Source organism: Salminus brasiliensis, chromosome 7 (genome assembly GCF_030463535.1).
Source record: "Salminus brasiliensis chromosome 7, fSalBra1.hap2, whole genome shotgun sequence".
In the NCBI taxonomy this organism is placed as follows: Eukaryota; Metazoa; Chordata; class Actinopteri; order Characiformes; family Bryconidae; genus Salminus; species Salminus brasiliensis.
Window position 1 is genome coordinate 36,065,085 of NC_132884.1, and position 19,427 is coordinate 36,084,511.

The 19,427-nt window shown below is 41.8% G+C and overlaps 1 protein-coding gene across 1 annotated transcript in view; it reads right to left on the minus strand.

Moving 5' to 3' along the window:
* snta1 (syntrophin, alpha 1) overlaps nt 1-19,427 on the minus strand; it is a 49,788-nt gene that overhangs the window by 10,666 nt on the left and 19,695 nt on the right. The window contains exons 2-6 of the mRNA XM_072684793.1: nt 19,062-19,247; nt 5,401-5,584; nt 3,275-3,464; nt 2,471-2,592; nt 724-920 (exon numbers count right to left, since the gene is read on the minus strand). Of these exons, the coding sequence (XP_072540894.1) occupies nt 724-920; nt 2,471-2,592; nt 3,275-3,464; nt 5,401-5,584; nt 19,062-19,247 (879 nt within the window). The remainder of the gene's footprint in view (nt 1-723; nt 921-2,470; nt 2,593-3,274; nt 3,465-5,400; nt 5,585-19,061; nt 19,248-19,427) is intronic.

Sequence of the window (19,427 nt, forward strand, 5' to 3'; positions counted from 1 at the left end):
GCAAATCCTAGATGCAAATATCCGTTAAATATCTGTTAAAAGGCTGTAGCTGAAAAGAGGGTGGCTTCTACAAGAGGACAATGATCCAAAATATCCTTCACAATCCAACACTACACTACCAGAAGAGGCACAGACTGAAGCTTTTGGAATGACCCTCACTGTCCCCTGACAGTGGGAATAGGCCTTAAACAAGCTGTGCAGCAAGATGACCCAAGAATACCTCAAACTAGAGGTCGTCTACTAAGAACAGTGGATGAAAATGCCAACTAGTCCATTAACCTGAAGACTTTTAGCTGCTAGAAAGTGTTTGCATGCTGTTATGTCTGACTCTGTTACGGTGCTCAAACTTTTGAACAGGCCACATTGAGGGTTTAGATGTTTTAATGTTTATAACATAATCACAGAGGCTGTGTCTACTACTTCTCAATGAAGGAAAAGCAAGACTGTACATTAGACGTTGCAACACCCAAAGGAATCAGCAGAGGGAGACATCATCCTTCACCAGTCTTCACTCTTCTCCAGTTCTCTACACGCCTGACTGCTTGGGTCATAGAGAGAACCCTGACTCCCCTCACAGGAATCTCTGCTCTTCGCTGAAGAATTCACAGAGTCACTGGAATTAAACCAGTGTTGTAATTTCTGATATAATGGAGAGGGTTGAAATGTGTACACAGGGTCTGAGTGTAAAGGACAGGTGTGGAATTAGGACTGGGAGGAATGTACCTGTGGTGACTTCCTGTACGAGTTCAGCAGCGTTGTGGCAGCCCTCCACCAGCAGGTGGCTCCAGGTGGACAGGTCTTTGGCAGTATCCACACGGAACAGGTGGGTCTCCACACCTTGCTTAGTGCCCAAACGAAGACCAAAGGTTAACTCTGAATCCTGTACCGATGAACTCTTCCCAGGCCCTGAGTGAACGAGTCTGCGGTGAGAGAGAGAGAGAGAGACTGTATAAAATATTGCAGGTAAACGTGACTGGGTTTGTCTTACTTACATGTACTTATTTAACTTGTTTCTATGCCATATCTACCAGAGGCAGATTATATCTGCCCAATATCATTATTTTACTCCAGTCCTGGACTGAGTGCATTATTATTAATACAACATGTTGAATAATTTACTTTTGTTGAAATCTGGGGACAATTTCAGTAGTTCATCATGTTTCATTATACAGCTCTGGAAAAATTTACAGACAACCATGCACTTATCAGTTTCTCTGGTTTTACTATTTATAGGCAGTGTGTTTAGGGAAATGAACATTTGTGTTGTATTTCATAAAACATGGACAACATTTCCCCTAAATTCGGAATAAAAATATTGCTATTCTATTGCTATAAAATATTGCCGAAATGACAACTGCCCAAAACAACTGCTGAAATAATGCAAAGACATTATGATAATAATTGCAATTTAAAGAAGTTATTATTCAAATTTAAACAACACAGCACTAATATTTGAACTTTGAGAGCATTCAGGAATCACTGTAGTGGAATAACCTTGACTGCCAATCACAGCTTTAATGTCTTGGCAGGCTCTCCACTAGTCTTTCACATTGCTGTTAGGTGACTTTATGCCATTCATAGTCTGCAAATTCACCTAATTTTGTTTGATGAAATACCTGGAATACAATGTCTGCCAGACACGTAGAGATGCAAGTTCAAGAAAAAAAATTAAGTGGTTTCTTCATTTTTTCCAGAGCTGTATATCACAGACAAAACTAATCAGCCCTATTCGTTAAGAAAGTAATCAGCCTTTCACGCAATAGTTCCGCATCTAGTTCTGAAGTTTTGCTTGGGTTTAATTTCTTTCTATTCTATAAATGACAGCACCTAAACGGTTTGGCTGATAGTCACGTGGCTCTTACTTTTTTAGCTTTATCAGTTATTTTAAACCAAAAGAGTCCCAAAAGGGAAAAACAATGTCTAACAAAAAGTTAACTATAACTATGGATGTAGCAATGGAAAGGGTCCTGTACTGCATTATCACAAAGATATGAATAAAAACATTGAGAAACATCGATTGTAATGGGCTGGCATGTTTGCCGACACCAGGGGCCTAATTGAAATGAGGACTCAACTAGAAAATGACTTAATTTGTTCACAACTGATTTCAGTTCATTTGCGCCATCACTGATATAACACTGTTAATAGATTCCTTCTGTCTACTGGATACTAGTTTGAACTGTAGCAATAAAAATAACTTTAAATTAGGATTCATTCTCAAATATATGATATATTATACTTTGTATAATAATAAAAATAAATATTACTGTGTTTGGATTTGGGAAGGAATATTGTTCAGAAACAGAGAGAAGTGTTTAAAGCATGTGAAATGCTGTTCAGGTCAGCCCTATTTTCTGGACATTCGGGTTGTATGGCTATAGCTTTCAGAGACCTCAGTGATTATTTACTGTATGTGTACTGTACACGGGTATGTAGGGATTTCTGTGTGTGTGTGTGTGTGTAGGTATACCTGGTGGTAATGAGCGGATGGCTCTTGTCTGGGCTGTTAAGGCTCTCTCTGCTGTCAGGTAGAGAGCTGTACAACAACAGATCTCTGTCTGTCAACACGGCCAGTACTGGCCTCTCTGATCCCTGGTGAGAGAATGTTCAAACACACACACACACACACACACACACACACACACACACACACACACATTCTGTCTACTGTATTGTTTACCTTAACTGAAATCCTTAAATACCTAATCCCATTGAGAAACCATTAACTGCACCTCCCTTGTAGTTACATTCATTGGCCCCTTTTTAGAAACACCTACTATACAGAAGCAGAGATACAGTTACAGACTGTGGCCCATCTGTTGAGGCACAACTTGTAGATCTCCCGACTCCATCTGTCAGTAATAAAAAAAAAGACCACCACAGGACCACCGCTGACCAGACATTATTTGGGTGGTGACCCTTTTTTTTCATTCACAGCATGAAAGGGTTGTGGTTGTGGTGCTGCCGGGTTGAAAATTTCCCTACTCAAACACAACTGGTTCATCTCATTAGTTCATAATTAGATCTAGCAGGTGTGTTTCAGTAGGGAATTACCAAACCATGCTAAGCACAGGACCTCCAGAACCCCGAAACCTGAAGTTGAACATCCATGGGCTTCAGAATGACAAGCACAACATGTGTATCTACAAGGATTAGCAATAGCCTCTAACTGTACACCAAAAAGGTAGGATCTTTGAGGTAAGTATGCCTAATAAAGGGGCCAGTAATTGCCTAATATAGTCCCATGAGCAGACCTCACCCCATACACACACACCTGCTCTATAATCCAGCCGATGTGTCTGATGTCCATGCCTGGCTGTAAGGCTCTAAGGTCATCTTTGACTGTGGACAGCAGTGCAATGCTGGCTGTTTGGATAGCATTATACCACGACTGGGCCATGGCCGTGTCCTTCGCCCTCAGGAACACTGACTTCTTCCTATCTGCTGACACCACCTCAAAATACCTACAGAGAGAGAGAGAGAGAGAGGAAAGATGGGGGTGGTGCAAACTCTCAAAGTTTCAGATCCAAGTAGTCACCATAGCACAAAGAAAACATTTCCACAATATTCCCAATACACTCAAACTGTGGAATAGTGTGCCAGAGAATATTAGAAATGCTGAGATGTTTTTAAATCCAAATTTAAAAAAAAATTGTTCGGGCTACCATCTGCCTTTTGTCTTCAGATCTCCTTTTTCTTCTAGAAAAAAAAGGAAAATTGCAATTGTGCTGCTTTTTTACTTCACTTTCCATTCAAAGCATAATATTTCAGCGTATTTTCCAGCGTAAAGCACAGACAGATTACGTACCTGCAATGAAAAATGCTATATAAATAAGTAAAGGTTATTATTATTAGCCGACATTGCTTTTTTCTGTCGAAATCAAAAGAATGCCTTGAAATCCTTGAAAATGTCCTTTTCTTTTGCAAAGGCTTCTAAACCCTGAAGTATCGCTCACTGATGTTTGCTATTGTACTTTGGGATATAAATGCCACCTTAACACAACCTTGAGCATCTTAATAGACTTTGCGGTGCAAGCAGATTGCAGGTGCTTGTAAGGCAAGAGCTGGTTCCAAACAGTACGGCTTCCTTTCAGTTATTAGGTGAGGCAAGGCACGTTTATTTATGAAGCACCTTTTGTGCACTGGGGACATTCATAGTGCTTTACAAATGAGAAAATGCAAAGAGAACAACTTAAATAAAATGAAAAACATGTTAGGAGAGGGCTCTGAGGGGCCCTCAGTGGTTCAGCTGTCTATTGTGCTTCCACAATATCCAGGGGGTCGCAAGTTCCAATCCCAAGCCATACCACTTTGCCATCAGTGGCCGGAGTCAGGCGGGTAGATGGCGCTCTCTCCCTATATCACTCTTAAGCAATGTTGGCCAGCACAGGTGTCTGTTAGCTGGTGCGGCGGAGCTGGGGAACCAACGCTTTGCTCCAAGCGTGTCGGCTGCCCGGCGTTGATGCATCTGGAGCAGTTAGAAAAGAGGTTGAGGCTGGCTTTGCATGTAATGGAGGAGATGTGTTAAGTCCTTACCCCTGCTAGTGTCAGGAGCATTGCTACTGCTTGGGGGAGTTATAAAAGGGGTGGGTTAAGTGGCAGTATCAAATTGGTCCATGCCATCAGCATATGATGATTTGGGAGGAGACTCAAGAGAGGGGAGGGGACTTTGGGCTGGAGTTCAGGTGGCTTCTGCTTGTAGTAGAAAACCAGATCCCCTCTAATAAGTGGAGTCAGGAATTAGAGATATGGCTGAGTTAAAAGGGAGGTGACAGGGTGGTGGAGGGTTGAATGTTAATTTCTAATAATATCTTTGTGATAGTACAGTGCAGAAATACCATTCAAACATTTCCTGAATCTATAGAATCTATAGAGCCCACCCTATAGAGCCCACTACATCACATTGCCAGATCGTATGTGACTCACATCCAGAGTTATGAGGCAATAACGAAGGGTCGAAATACTCGTCTCTGCCACTCGCAGTGTCTAACTTGTGGATTTGTGTGTCCGTCATCTGCCTCTCATCTGTAATTGGTGGATTTGTGCGTCCGTCTATGGGGTTTGTGTGATACTGACCAATGAACACTAAGAAACCCTCTCGCTGTTTATATACTTTTTTATTATTTCCGGTACTTTTGTGAAGCTAAGACTCTGGTAAACCCATTTCAAGCACCAAAACTAATCGTCCGAGAAAATACAAAGAATTTCTAAAATTGGACTTCAGTTTTTCCGATTTAGGGCCTGAGTATCTCTTCACACGGTGCATAAAGAGAGAGCTGAGATCATCTAATATGAGTATTATTATCATGTCAATAAGACAGGGTCAGTTAAAACCAACATCAGTATGATTCCCTACGTAAATGGGGCGTGATTCGAATTTGGTGTCGTGTATGTGTTTACCTGTCCTCTGTGTCTGGGGGGCACTGCTTACGGGTGACATGGCACATTTTCAGAGGGATGGTTCTGGTGTCCTTTAAGGCTGGGTCAGGCTGCTTCTGTGGAGTGGACGGAGGAGAGTCCAGTGCAGGGGGAACACCCGGAGATGGGCTTTTAAAAAATGCAGACATCTCCTTTATGTACTTCACTGAAGAACGAGAGAGAGAGAGAGAGAGAGAGAGAGAGAGAGAGAGAGAGAGAGAGTAAGCAGTGTAGAATATGATACAGTGTAGCAATGTTGGCCGGTACAGGAGTCTGTTAGCTGGTGTAGCAGAGCTGAGGACCCAGCATGTCAGCTGCCCGGAAATGCTTCATCAGCAGCATTTCAAAAAGAGGCGGTGGCTGGCAGAGGAGACCCTTACCCTCCTAGTGTCGGGAAATTACGAACAGGGGGGTTAAAAGACAGTACCAAACTGGGGACAATGAGAAAAATGACTGATACGACGGCGATGAAGCGTAGTGTGCCAAACACATACTGTACACTGACAAAAGCTCAGATGAACTCCGGTGGGCCAGTGCACCCCACCCATCATATCCCAAGCACTATGCTTCACTCTGCTGAAATAAATAGAACCTGCTATAATTCTCTCAGGACCAACAACTTATCTCTCTCTCTGCTGCTCACACGAACACACTCTCTCACACACTCTTTCTCACACACACACACAGAAGGAATATAAATAGATGCCGCCACTGAGGGGGCACAGATAGGGTTTCGGTACAAGAGTTGAAGAGTGAGGTGTCAGAGTGAGTGGTGGGGAGAGAGAGACACCGAGAAAGCAGAAGAGCGAGAGAGAAATAGAGGGGCTTCCTCAGCCAAGAATAGAGTCCGGCGCATGGCTCGCCCATTCCCACACTTGTACCTCACCAAGCAGCACCCCTCTCTCTCTCTATGTGTCTCTATCTTGCTTTCACCTGTTGGCCACACACACAAACACACACACACACATGCAGAGTCAGCAAATCTGTCTGTGTGGTCTCTCTCTCTCTCTCTCTCACACACACACACACACACACTGTGTGACAGTTTCTAACCTCCATAGTTGCCAGCTTAGATTTTCCCGTGCCACACTTTCTCAGTGTGGCTAAATGCGGACGGACACACACACACACACACATATTGGCCCACCAACACATTTAACACCCATCCTGTGCTATTGTACACACACACATTCACAGAACAGAAGCACACATACAGTAAGTACACACACATGGCCCTAGGGGCACTCATACACACACACACACACACTAAATTGAGCCTCCACTGTGGAACCCACAATGAAGTCTTGATTATATTTCACCACAGTGGCACCTCAGCTCTTCTACCCAGCCCATCTTTCTGCTAAACACCCCCAACAAAAGATTTCTGACAGGAGCCCACAAACACGGGGTAAATGCGCAGATTTCTGGGTGTATTTTTAGAAACAGGGATTTCGCCGGTACAAAAGCCTCCCGGGACCTGATATTAAACAGCCTTTTGTGAAATTAAAAAGACCAAGCAACGAGCATTCCTCACTTATCGGCCACAGCAAAGATAACATGAGTAGAAAAAGAGGAAAGTAAAAGAAAGAAGGAAGGACAGGGAAGGAAAAAGCAGACGTCAGAGTTTTATTAGGGAAACCAGGGTTGGAAATTTGTGCTCAGCTCTGCAAGGAACAAGCCGTGCTTAATGCAGACCAGATGAAACCATGAATGCCAAATCCAATGCTGCATTAAACCAAACCACACTCTGCTTTAAAACGCTCATACACTATGTGTCCAAATGTTTGTGGACACCCCTTCTAATAAAATACATTCAGCTACTTTAAGCTGCACCCACTGCTGACACAGATGTGCAAATGCACACACTCACTCAGCTTGTCTAGTCTCTATAGAGAAGTATCACCAATTGAATAGGCCTCTCTGGAACAGATAAACATGAACCTATTGGCACCATGCTGCCTAATGCCAGGCATGGGCTAGATGGGGTATAAAGCCCCCCAGCATTGAGCTGTGGAGGAGTGGAAGAACTGTGTTCTCTGGAATGATGGTTGGAGCTCCATCCAATACTTTTGGGATGAGCTGGGGAGTTGGGGATTCAACCACCCAAATCAAATCAATGCTTCAAGCAAATATCTGCGTTTATAAACATGAGCAATGGGTGCAACTTAAAGTAGCGGAATACATTCATTAGCAGGGATGTCCACAAACATTGTGTGTGCATTTGTCACAGTTGTGAAAGCTTAGCCTTCAAATGGTTACTTGTGGTTATAAAACCTGTGCAATTCTGTATACCATGGTCATTTTTTGACTACTCTACAGGGGGTAGATAAGCTGTGAGTGCGTGCCTTTGCACATCGGTCTGTGACAGCAACGGGTGCAACTTAAAATAGCTAAATGCATTCATTAAATAAAAACACAATGAAATGAAATGAAAACATCTAAATTTTTGTCCCCTTTTCTCCATGGTTTGAACCCTGTAGCTGCTTCTGTATACTGTGTAAATTATTCCGGATGAATAGACCAATAGAAATGCTCTAAATTACTTGGAATAAACTCTTATTTTACATTGACTTCCATTCAGAGATAAGACCATTTTGCTTTATTTTGTAAAGAAATTTGGAAGATATGTGATTTTTATTAGTTTTTCATTAATGATATACATGATATATATGATTCCCATGCCATATTTTCTATTGATCTCTCTATCTCTCTATCCATATATATATAGTATATATATGGATAGATAGACAGATAGACAGACAGACAGACAGACAGATAGTAGATAAATATGTAAATAGATAGACAGACAGACATATGGACAGATAGAGAGATATATAGATAGATAGATAGATAGATAGATAGATAGACAAACAGACAGATAAATGGATAGATAGATAGATAGATAGACACATAGATAGATAGACACACAGATAGATAGATAGATAGATAGATAGATAGATAGATAGATAGATAGATAGATAGAGAGATAGATAGATAGACAAACAGACAGATAGATAGATAGATAGATAGATAGATAGATAGAGAGATAGATAGACAGACAGACAGACAGATAGATAGATAGATAGATAGATAGATAGATAGATAGATAGATAAATGGATAGATAGATAGATAGATAGATAGATAGAGAGATAGATAGATAGACAAACAGACAGATAGACAGATAGATAGATAGATAGATAGATAGATAGATAGATAGATAGATAGATAGATAGATAGATAGATAGACACATAGATAGATAGATAGAGAGATAGATAGATAGACAAACAGACAGATAGACAGATAGACAGATAGACAGATAGATAGATAGATAGATAGACACATAGATAGATAGATAGATAGATAGACACATAGATAGATAGATAGATAGATAGATAGACACATAGATAGATAGATAGATAGATAGATAGATAGATAGATAGATAGATAGATAGAAAGATAGACACATAGATAGATAGATAGATAGATAGATAGACAGATAGATAGATAGATGACAGATTATTTCTGAGGCCAATCTAAAATGCTTGTCTGGACAGAGACTGTCTTGTGTGTTAAGATGCCATTTTAAAATGAAAGTGTTTCTTTTTTTGTTTTTTGTTTTTTTGCTGAGGGAGGAAATTTGCCTAAAGGGAATGCTGCGAGTAGCCCGAAGAAAAGAAACAATGTGGAATATGGGCCCTTTAACTGTAATGCTTCAACCAGCAATAACACAGAGTGACAGCAAGAGAAAGAGCGGGGCCCCTCTGAGCTATAAATACGTTTCAAAGTTTTCATGAATCTTCTAGAAGTAAAAATTCCTAACCTTTCGAACACAAAGCAAGTTAGCAGCCATTACTCTGAGTTGCAGGAAGTGTATATTTGAGAACAGTTGGTTCGGGTTCTTCTCATTGGTCGACAGGCTGGCCGCCGCCGAGCGGACAGGCCTTGGCTGGTCAACATGGCAGCAGGTTGTTTTTCTTGCTGCCTCATTGGGCAAACACAAGCCATCGTTGCCAAGTCAGGACAAAAACGTCCTATAGCAGAGTCCCTCTGCTGCCTGGTTGCCGTGGGAGCGGCTGGAATGCGTCTGATTGGCTGCTGCGTGACTCCTGAGGCATGCTGTGCTCTGTGAAAGCTCTATTAGCCCAGGAATGTCCCTCACAACACCCCCACAAAAATGTGGCCATAAGAAAACACACACACACACACACTCACGGTCACAGCACACACACACACAAACTCAATCAACAGCCACAACAGTTCCAACGCAGCTAGAATTCTCCACTGTGTGTTTTTCGCCTTGTTTACACAGATAATGGGCTCTGTTGCGGAGCAATTTTATTATCCACGCAAGAGTCGACCACATGAAACTGTGAACTTGTGTGAACTTGCACGCTTCTACGTCTAAACTGATACTGCAGCTACTGTGGGGATGAGAGCTCTGCATGACTCAGTTTGCTGCAACCTCCAGAGAGCGCATTTGTAAATTAGAGACTAGAAGAACTCAATTCGGCTGAGATTTCTCTCTTCGTCACCATCTCACATGAGCTCATTAAATGTCTGTCCCTCTGCCAGATACAGGCGTGCTTCTGGAGAGAAACCAGGTCTTTGTTAAAAAAGGGTCCTTCATCACAGATAGAAGCTAGTGCTCACTGTTGTGATGACACAGCACAAAAGAGGCCATAAGGCCTAATGATGTTAATTTAGTTAAGTGTGAGAATTCAGTTGAGGAAGGAATGCTGATCACTTCCTCTTTCAGAGGAGTGTTTCATGTGAACACAACTTAATGTGTAAGTGCCCAGCCATCAAATGTGATAGGATCGAAATATACTCTTACTGTTAGGTCTGTAACACTCATTTTTTTGGACAATATACTGTCCCAGAAACTATATTAACGATATTATATGGTGTTAATCATTTTAAGAATATTTTAAGTCACAGATATAATGAGAATGTAATAGCATAATAATTCAATTACCCCCCTTTTTAAAGCAACAAACTTTTAAATAGTGATAATATTCAGACATTGGAATTTAAATATGAAAAAATTATAAATGAATAATAGTAAATAAAGCATAAATACAATTTAACCAAGTCAACATAACGTCTCATTCATGTTAAAGGCCTCTCCTTGCTTATTAAACGCAGTAGGCAATATCTAGGTCAGCAAAAACTACTTACTGTATAATGAGGATTGAATGAATAAATATAAATATATATATTTTTAAGTGCAAACACTTTGCAAACTAACGTTTTTTCATTTTCTTCCACATGCAAGTTATTTTTGTACGGCTTTGCCTTTATTTACAGGTGTCCTAGAATGGATAACTGTATTTACCTTGGCATGGTCGAATAATGAGAGTTCAGTTCGGCATAACCAAAACTGGTTGGAAAATGGGCCAGTCTCAAAACCCCCCAAAATGTTACATAACAGTCTTGGCCAATTTTATTTATGCCCCCAAAAGAGACATATACCCAGCCCACTAGAGAAAGCCATGCTGGTCCCACTCAATGCTGACAACACTGTAAAATGCTACAGCAAATTCCGGAAAATATGATGTTGTTAATAGTCTTCATAAGGGGAGCTCACATGCAGGCAGCTAGGCCATGTGCTAGGCTAAATCGCTAACTGAATGGCTTTTACCCTCTCTTCTCATCAACGTTCCTTAGACTACATAGATGATTTTGTAATACTCTGGCTGGACTATATGCAAACAAAAACACTCCAGTACATGAGCTCTGCTCACCTGTAGAGAGTGAAACGGCAAGCTTGTCCAGAAAAAGAGTGCGAAAGCGCCAGTTTGAAAATTATTCTGGTTTGCAACCGAAGGAAGGAACTCAAAGAACCACTGGATGCTATCAGTGTTGCATGCTGGCTGTGCACAATAGAGCCATCATTATAAATTATTCAGTAATATTAAAAGCTAGTCCAGACTCTAATGCTCACACGTGATGCTGTGAATTTGAATCATGATGATATAGTTCTATTTCTACAGGCGTTTAGCCTAGCAATACTTCCAACACTAGGAGGGTAAGGACTTAACACGTCTTCTCCATGTAAGCCAGCCTTCGCCTCTTTCCGAACATTGCTGGGCAGACTTCACTGCTTGAGAGTAATGAGGAGAGGCATCACCCACCGGGCGAGGAGCACAGCCAATCGAGACAATTAAGCTCTCTCAGATACCAGCTGCTGATGGCAAAGCACCATGGCTCGGGATTCAAACTAGCAACCCCCAAGCCATAGTGATCGCAGAGCCACTCTGAGCCCAAGAAACGTGTGTATGTGAATAGCTGTATTACCTCCATCTCAAATGTCGCTATTTGTTATGTAATCATTTGACTGTGTAATGCTTTTAGACTGGAACAGATTAAGGGCGTACTCACACTAGGCCCGATTTGAAGGCGCTTGGGTGTGCTGATACACAACACTCTCACATGCCTTATAGGCTTACGTTTTGTTAATCGTGCTGAATGCATAAGAACGTTTTTGCCGAGCCAGCATCACTGACATCACATTTGAGTTAGCAATCACACTACGTATGTACCATGCCTGAGTCCAACTGAACCGTGTCTGAGACCACATCTTCACTGTAGCGTGAACCGCTTTGAGGGGGAAACATGCTTGGGCACAGTACAGACCACCTACTGTGAGTCCACCTAAAAAAGTTCTCAGAAGTAACTGAAGTAAAATTGAAGCAAAAATTGAGTCATTGAAATTTTGTAAATCAAAAAGAGTCATATATATATAATGTTTTATTTATATTTGAGATATTTTTTATATTCTATGTGTATATAACATTCTATTTAACATACTTTTTACAATGTTTTGATTGTATTAAACTTGTTCCTTTTACTAAATTAAATTTATTTGTAAGAACTTTCAAGGTGAACTCACAGTAGGTGGTCTGTACTGTGCCCAAGCATGTTTCCCTCAAAGCAGTTCACAGTACAGTGGTACAGTGAAGACGTGGTCTCAGGCACGGTTCACTATATATATATACAGTTTGTGTTTGGTGTTCGTGTATGTATACATATACATACATATAACATATATATATATATATATATATATATATATATATATATATATATATATATATATATATATATATATATCAATATGTGTCAATGTAGAATATTTTGAAGCATTTCTATTGGTCCATTCACCAATAACTCTAGATAAAACAGAGAAATTCAGACTTTTAAACAACAGAGATTGAACTGAACCCCCCCACCACCCCCACGACCCATAGCATTTTAACCAGTCTGCATCCTGTTTATCTTATTTATACATTCCACACTTTACTACCTCAGTGCTGTGTTTTATGTTTCATGTGTGTTGTATGCTGTCTGTACATAACGTCAAAGCATGTTATATTTCTATGCACCTTATTACCAATACCTTTACTCACTTTCTGCAGTCTGTCCTGTACTGTATTGTTTTTGTCTGTATTGTATATTTTGTTCCATGTGGCACCCTTGTTCAGGAAAAAAAATAATTTCATTTCTGTACAGAGCTGAAATGACAATAAAAGCCACTTGACTTGCCTTGAAACTGCCAGATTTACATTCTATAAAAGTCAGAAACAGCAAAAAAAAAATTAATTGTAGCAAAATTCATTTTAAATTGTGAGGTCGGGCCTTCATGGATCACATCAGTGAGCCTAAAATGCTCATGACCCTCTCGCCGGTTCACTGGTTGTCCATTCTTGGACCACATTTGGTAGTCATTGACAACCCACAAGACCTGCCCGATGTTTTGGAGATGTTCTGACCCAGTCGTCCAGACAGCACAGTTTGGTTCTTGTCAAAGTGGCTCGGATTCTTATGCTCCTCATTTGTCCTGCTTTCCACACGTTCATCACCTTCAAAAACTGACTGTTTATTTGCTGCCCAATAGATCCACCCCTTGACAGATAGATGCCACTGTAGATCAACATAATCAATGTTTTTGATTTTTCACTCATACCTTTCAGTGTTACTAATGTTATGGCTGATCAGTGTAGTTCACACACTTCTGTTATGTGTCTCAGCAAGGAATGTCCTTTAATCCCTCTCTTAGCAAAGCCACACAAACACACTCGTTTCCCACTGGCTGATGACTTTTCCAGCCTACACGTCTGGAGCAGCTGAAGGTCACGAAGCTGAAAGCGTAATTTCTTTTAAATTACGACACGACACTGGAGGTAGAACTGGCCTTTCATCAAAGACAAAGTGAACTAAATTGGCTAAGCCACTGTGTGCCGGACTGCCTCGTACCGCGTGGCTCACTGTGTCTCACAATCCAATTATATCTTCACGTAATAACGCCGTGAGAAAGTATGTGATAAATGAAACCTTTTGTTCTGTGCATCCACATTAGCATACAACTCTTTGGACGCGTAATGTGGTGGTCGATAGTTTTACTACACTTGCCTGCAAGGGTTTTTCATAATTGCTAGTTACATTTCTGCTTGTGAGGGCTGAACACGGCTCTAGTTAATGGACTGTGCTCTGAGGAGTCAATGCAGAGCTTAGTAATGGAAATTAACTCTTAGGCTTCGGCTTTGTGCTAAGGCCAGACTTGCCTAGCTGCAGTATAACAGCCATAAAATGCAGAGAGAAGACAGAGGGGTGACAGCAATCATCGCCTGTGAGAATGAGCAAGTAAGGTACACAAAAAAAGTATGTGGACACCATTCTGAATGACTGAGTTCAAGTGTTTTAGACACATGCTAACAGCTGTATAAAATCCACAGAGCAGTCAAAGGGGTCAGAGAGCCGAATGTGGCACGAGATTCCACCTTTGCCCCAAGTCAAAGATCGGCTAGATCCGTACTGGTCAACTGCAGGTGCTATTATTGTGAAATGTATAAGTTTAGGGGCAACAACCGCACAGTGGTAGACCACGCACACAATAGACTTACAAGCAGCCTACGAAAGTGATATCAGCACAAGAATTCATCAGGAAATGAATAAAAAAGGGTTTCCAGGGTTAAAATCACTATGCGCATAGTCGAGTGCCGGCTGTAGTGGTGTAAAGCACACCACCACTGGACTCTGGATCCGCAACAGCAATTCCATATTAACATCCTTCATACATTATTTGGGCCTCATTATTACAGGCTCCGTTCACACTTGCCATTAACTAGGTTACTCTGCTGTAATACCCGAAATTATGCCAGCAAAATTGAGAGATTGGCCATCCTCTTTCTGGGTAGGTAGATGGCAATCTCTCCCCACATCACTGCCCATGTTAGCTGATGTATCAGAGCTGGGTTGGGTGTTGGCTGCTCCGCGATCACGCATCAGTGGCAGTTCAGAAAGAGGCAGTGCCAACTGCCAATTACCTCAACCGCTCGTAGCTCCCCCTAGCACTAACAATGCTCCAAACACTAGGAGGGTAAGAACTTAACACATCTTCTCTGATACACGCAAAGCCAGCCACTGCCTCTTTTCAAACATTGCAGAGCAGACTAAGTACCAGGTCCAACCAATTGTGCTCACTCTGACTCTGGCTGCTGATCGCAAGGCGGCAATGTTAGGGATTGGACACCGCGACCCCCAGACCGTAGTTTTACCTTCATCTCGGATGTCAATATTTTTTACATATTAAGAAAAAGGACACAGACTGTCATGGGTTGTCCTAATTTATTCACATATCTAATAATACTTATGAAGTATTGCAGTGCATCTCTTAAAAAAATAGTCCTACCATATTTTATCATTTAGAGCATTTGTGAAAGTACCAGCAGCAGTGGATGCTTGGTGAAAGACAGTAGGCTGCTTAAGCAGAGCTTTGACAAGTAGGAACCGACTGACTCCAGCTTCTATATGATGCTTATTAAACCGAAATGCCCCTGAGGAATGGTGCGTGAGTTGTCAGTGAACACAGCAGCAACAGCAGCCTGAGGGAGTGCTTGTTTGAGAACAGTGGGCTTTCGGATGCGTGAAAATTCCTGTTATCCGTTGCAGCTTTTCCCATCAGTGGAGAGGGTGAGAAAGACCGGAATTCACACGCGTGTAGACATACACACACACATACACACACACACACACACACACACACACACACATACACAGGAGAGTAACTTTGATTCTGCTGCTGTCTTCTCACATACTGAGAATATACAGAAAACACACACACTGTGGAGCTGGCAGAGTTGGGCTCAGCTTGGCTGGGTGAGTTTATTTGTTACTGTGAGTAATTGAGCCTGCTTCATCCTGGCACATCTTCTGCTCCATTTCCCCCCTCTTTCTCTCTCTCTATCTCTCTCACTCACTCTTTCTCTAACATGTGCACAAACACATACATTCACACAACCCTAATTTGTCATTGCTCGCTACTTCAACACTGTGGCTATTATACATTATGCATCACTAATTCTTACTTAATTAATGAAGTACACAGTATTTCAATAAAAGTATTGGGACACCTGATCATTCATTGCTTCTTTTGAAAACAAGCCTATTAAAAAGAGTATAATCTGCTTTTGCTGGAGTAAATGTCTCTACTGTCCAGGGAAAAAGGCTTCATAATAGATTTCAGATTGCCCTGCTGTGAGGATTTGATTGCATTTAGCAACAAGAGCATTAGACATCTGGATGTTGGATGATCAACACCCCATCTAAACTCTCCCCAACTCTCTAATTTATCCCTAAAATACTGGATGGAGCATCGACCATCATTCCAGAGAACACAGTTCTTCCACTGCTCCACAGCTCAATGCTGGGGGGCTTCATACCCCACTAGCCTACGCCTGGCATTAGGCAGCATGGTGTTAAGAGGTTCCTGTTTAACTGCTCCAGAGAGTCCTATACTTCTCTACTGAACCACTTCGACAAGAGCCAAACTGTAATGGCTACACGACTGGGTCAGAACATCTTCAAAACATCAGGCAGGTATTGTGGGATTTCTTTTGGTATGCAGTGGTCAGTACCTACCAAACAATCTTCAAGAAACCTGCGCAAGGGTCATGGGCACCTAAGGCTCATTGATGTGATCCTTGGAGGTCCCACCTCACAATATACAGGACTCTAAGATTCTTCTGCTAATGTCTTGGTGCCAGATACCATAGGCAGGATGCCTTCAGAGGTCATGTGGAGTCCATGGTGGGCCTATTCAAAATAAGGCAGGTGGTGCTAATGCTGTGGCTGACTGCCATATGGTGTATATAGAAGTGTAGAAGGATTGTGTGTTCACTGGTCCTCATTCACCAAACTCTTCCTAAGAATGTTTGTATATTCCTGATAGTCCTAAGAAAACTGTTGAGAGCTCTGCTCTCGTAAAGATGGATCCATTACCTGAACAAATCCCAAAAAACAGGAAACATGGATGAATGCCAGAATCGTCATGAAAATCATTAAGGGTTTGAAGAAGAACTTTCTTTCTCAGAACAGCTGGTGAATGAGGCCCAATATCTTCATCAATGTTGTTTAGTCGAAGGAGAGTGCAGATGGAGAATGTCTACAGCTCAACCCACCCCCCACTACACACACACACACACACTCCAGCAGGCATGCACATCCACCTTGATGGCTTTCACTGTCCATTTCAAAGAGATCCATTACAATTGGTAAATGCTGATATGGCACTTTACTGTCTGCACTTATCATATCCAGTACACATTTCTCTTCAATCATCTCTCTCACTCGAAGTCCATCCCCACTCCTCTCTCTCTCTTTCTCTCCTGCAGTCTTTCTATTCTTTCTATTTCCAACTTTCTCAAGCCTAAAATGATCTAATATGCCACAATAAAGGCAACACTGATCATTAACACTTCATAAGCAGTCCAGCCCAGTCCTTTCTGGCTGATATGTTAGAGCCAGTGCTGCTCTGTGAGAGTCTGGCAGGCTGCCTCCACAACTCCAGTGTGATTTGCTTCTTGTGCTAATTAATTCATTGAAACCGTGCCTAGTATTATGGCTGCTGGCTCGGATATGAAGCTAAACTGAGAAAGCAGTAAACAGTGTTTTGAGCAAAGCTGCAAAGCTCAGATCTCTCACATTACACAAGACGCTTCTCATACTCCTGCACCGGTGGACAATGCAGACTGTTCTGCGACCATATTTATGACCACATGTCCACAATAGTGCTGGTCATAGGGACATGGCATTACTTATTTGGGGTGCAAATCTCTAACCCTACTGATTCGATTCTTTAGGAAAGAAATCAGTGCACCACAAGCTTGCAGATTCACTTCAGTTCAGTTCAACGCAGACAGAGGACTCATCTCTTTCAAGAGCACTTGAATCAGCAGTGATCTTGCCCTTACTAAAGGCCTGTAATAGCACTCGTGTCTTACCTTGATTTCTTTGACTTTCAGGCACAGTGTAGTATATGTACTTTATGTAGCTGTTGTGCATCTTCTGTATCCATACTGACTTTTGTATGTGGCAGTATGTAGGCTTAAAAGTACACTATATGGACAAAAGTATTGGGACACCTGCTCTTTCATTGTTTCTTCTGAAATTATTCTATTCTAAACTATTCTACTACTGTCCAGGGAGGCCTTCCACTAGATTTTGGAGCACTGCATTCAGCGCCAAAGATGTTGGATAATCACCACCCCACCTCATTCCCAACTCATCCCAAAACCATCATTCCAGAGAACACAGTTCCACTGCTCCACAGCTCAATGCTAGGGGGCTTTATACCCCTCCAGCCCAGCCCTGCCATTAGGCAGCATGGTGCCATTAGGTTCATGCTTATCTGCCCCAGAGAGTCTCATTCTATCTGCAATACTTTTCTACAGGAACTAGACAAGCTGTGTGTGTGTGGATTTGCACATCCGTGTCAGCAATGGGTGCAACATAAAGTAGCTGAATGTCTTCATTGATAGAATAACCTCTATTAGAGACCATTGTGGGGTGTCTATATGTGTGTGTGTTTGTGTTTGAGAGAGACAGGGAGGGATGAGGTCAAGCCTGAAGTTTTACGATTTCATCTGCCATATTTTATGGATCCATTTACCTGACCTACTTCTGTGCTATTAAGATCTCACAATACACAATACTTGAGCAGGTGTCCCAATACTTCTGTCCATATAGTGTACCTCATTCATAGCACAGTATGATTGTGCAGTTTACAAAACAGAATAACAGACAGAATGGCTGCTAATTTTGGCCTGAACTGAAGTTTCACCTCAAGGACTCTTAAACCTGAAGCTGAGGAGAAAACACTTCAGCCTGACTGCGGGCACATGCTGATCAGGCTGTTTACTTGTTTCCATGCTTATCCCAGCCTCCTGCTGTTTATGCACGTGTCTTCGTGTGGGTGTGTGCATATACTCATGCGCATACTCCTGGGGATCCCCGTCTTTGTTGTTTGGCGCTGAAAGCTTTGCACTGAGCCCCCTTTTTATTCCCCAATTTCTTCCTCATATATTTTGACACAGCCTCCTGGTTGTGAATTTTAATGAGCCTAATCACAGCCAACCATGTCTGTATCGCACTGTTGATTACAGTCAAGAACTTTGAGGTGTTGGAGGTGTTTCTTTGTGCTTTTCTTTGAATGAGGTGCTTCAGAAAACCCCTTTATATGAAGATCACTTATAACTAAAGCGAACTCTATTTTGTGTGTGGAGATTGATGGAGATTGAAGGTTAAAAAAAGAGGCTAGAGCATAATTCTGGCTTGCAACCAGCCACACCCATGATGGCTTACCCTCCAGGATGACCTCTTTTCCTGTCTTCTTCAGGGCTTGTACAGCTTCGTCATGTGTGGCTTCTCGCAGGTCACATCCATTGACTGACAAAATGGCATCACCCACATAAAGGGCCTCAGTCTGGTCTGCAGCAAGTCCCTTGAAAATCTTCGAGATTAGGATGGGCATCTTATTCTCTTTACCACCTAAAAGTCAACGAACAAAGAGAATGCTACCTTACTGTCGTCCTCACATGTAATCAGTACAATACAATACAATCAGAAGAGGCAGAAGTGCCACCCCTGTACCACACTTCAGTACAATAATAAACATTGCAGTTTAAAAATACTCTGGTAAAAGTATTACAGTACATACTCCTGAATGTA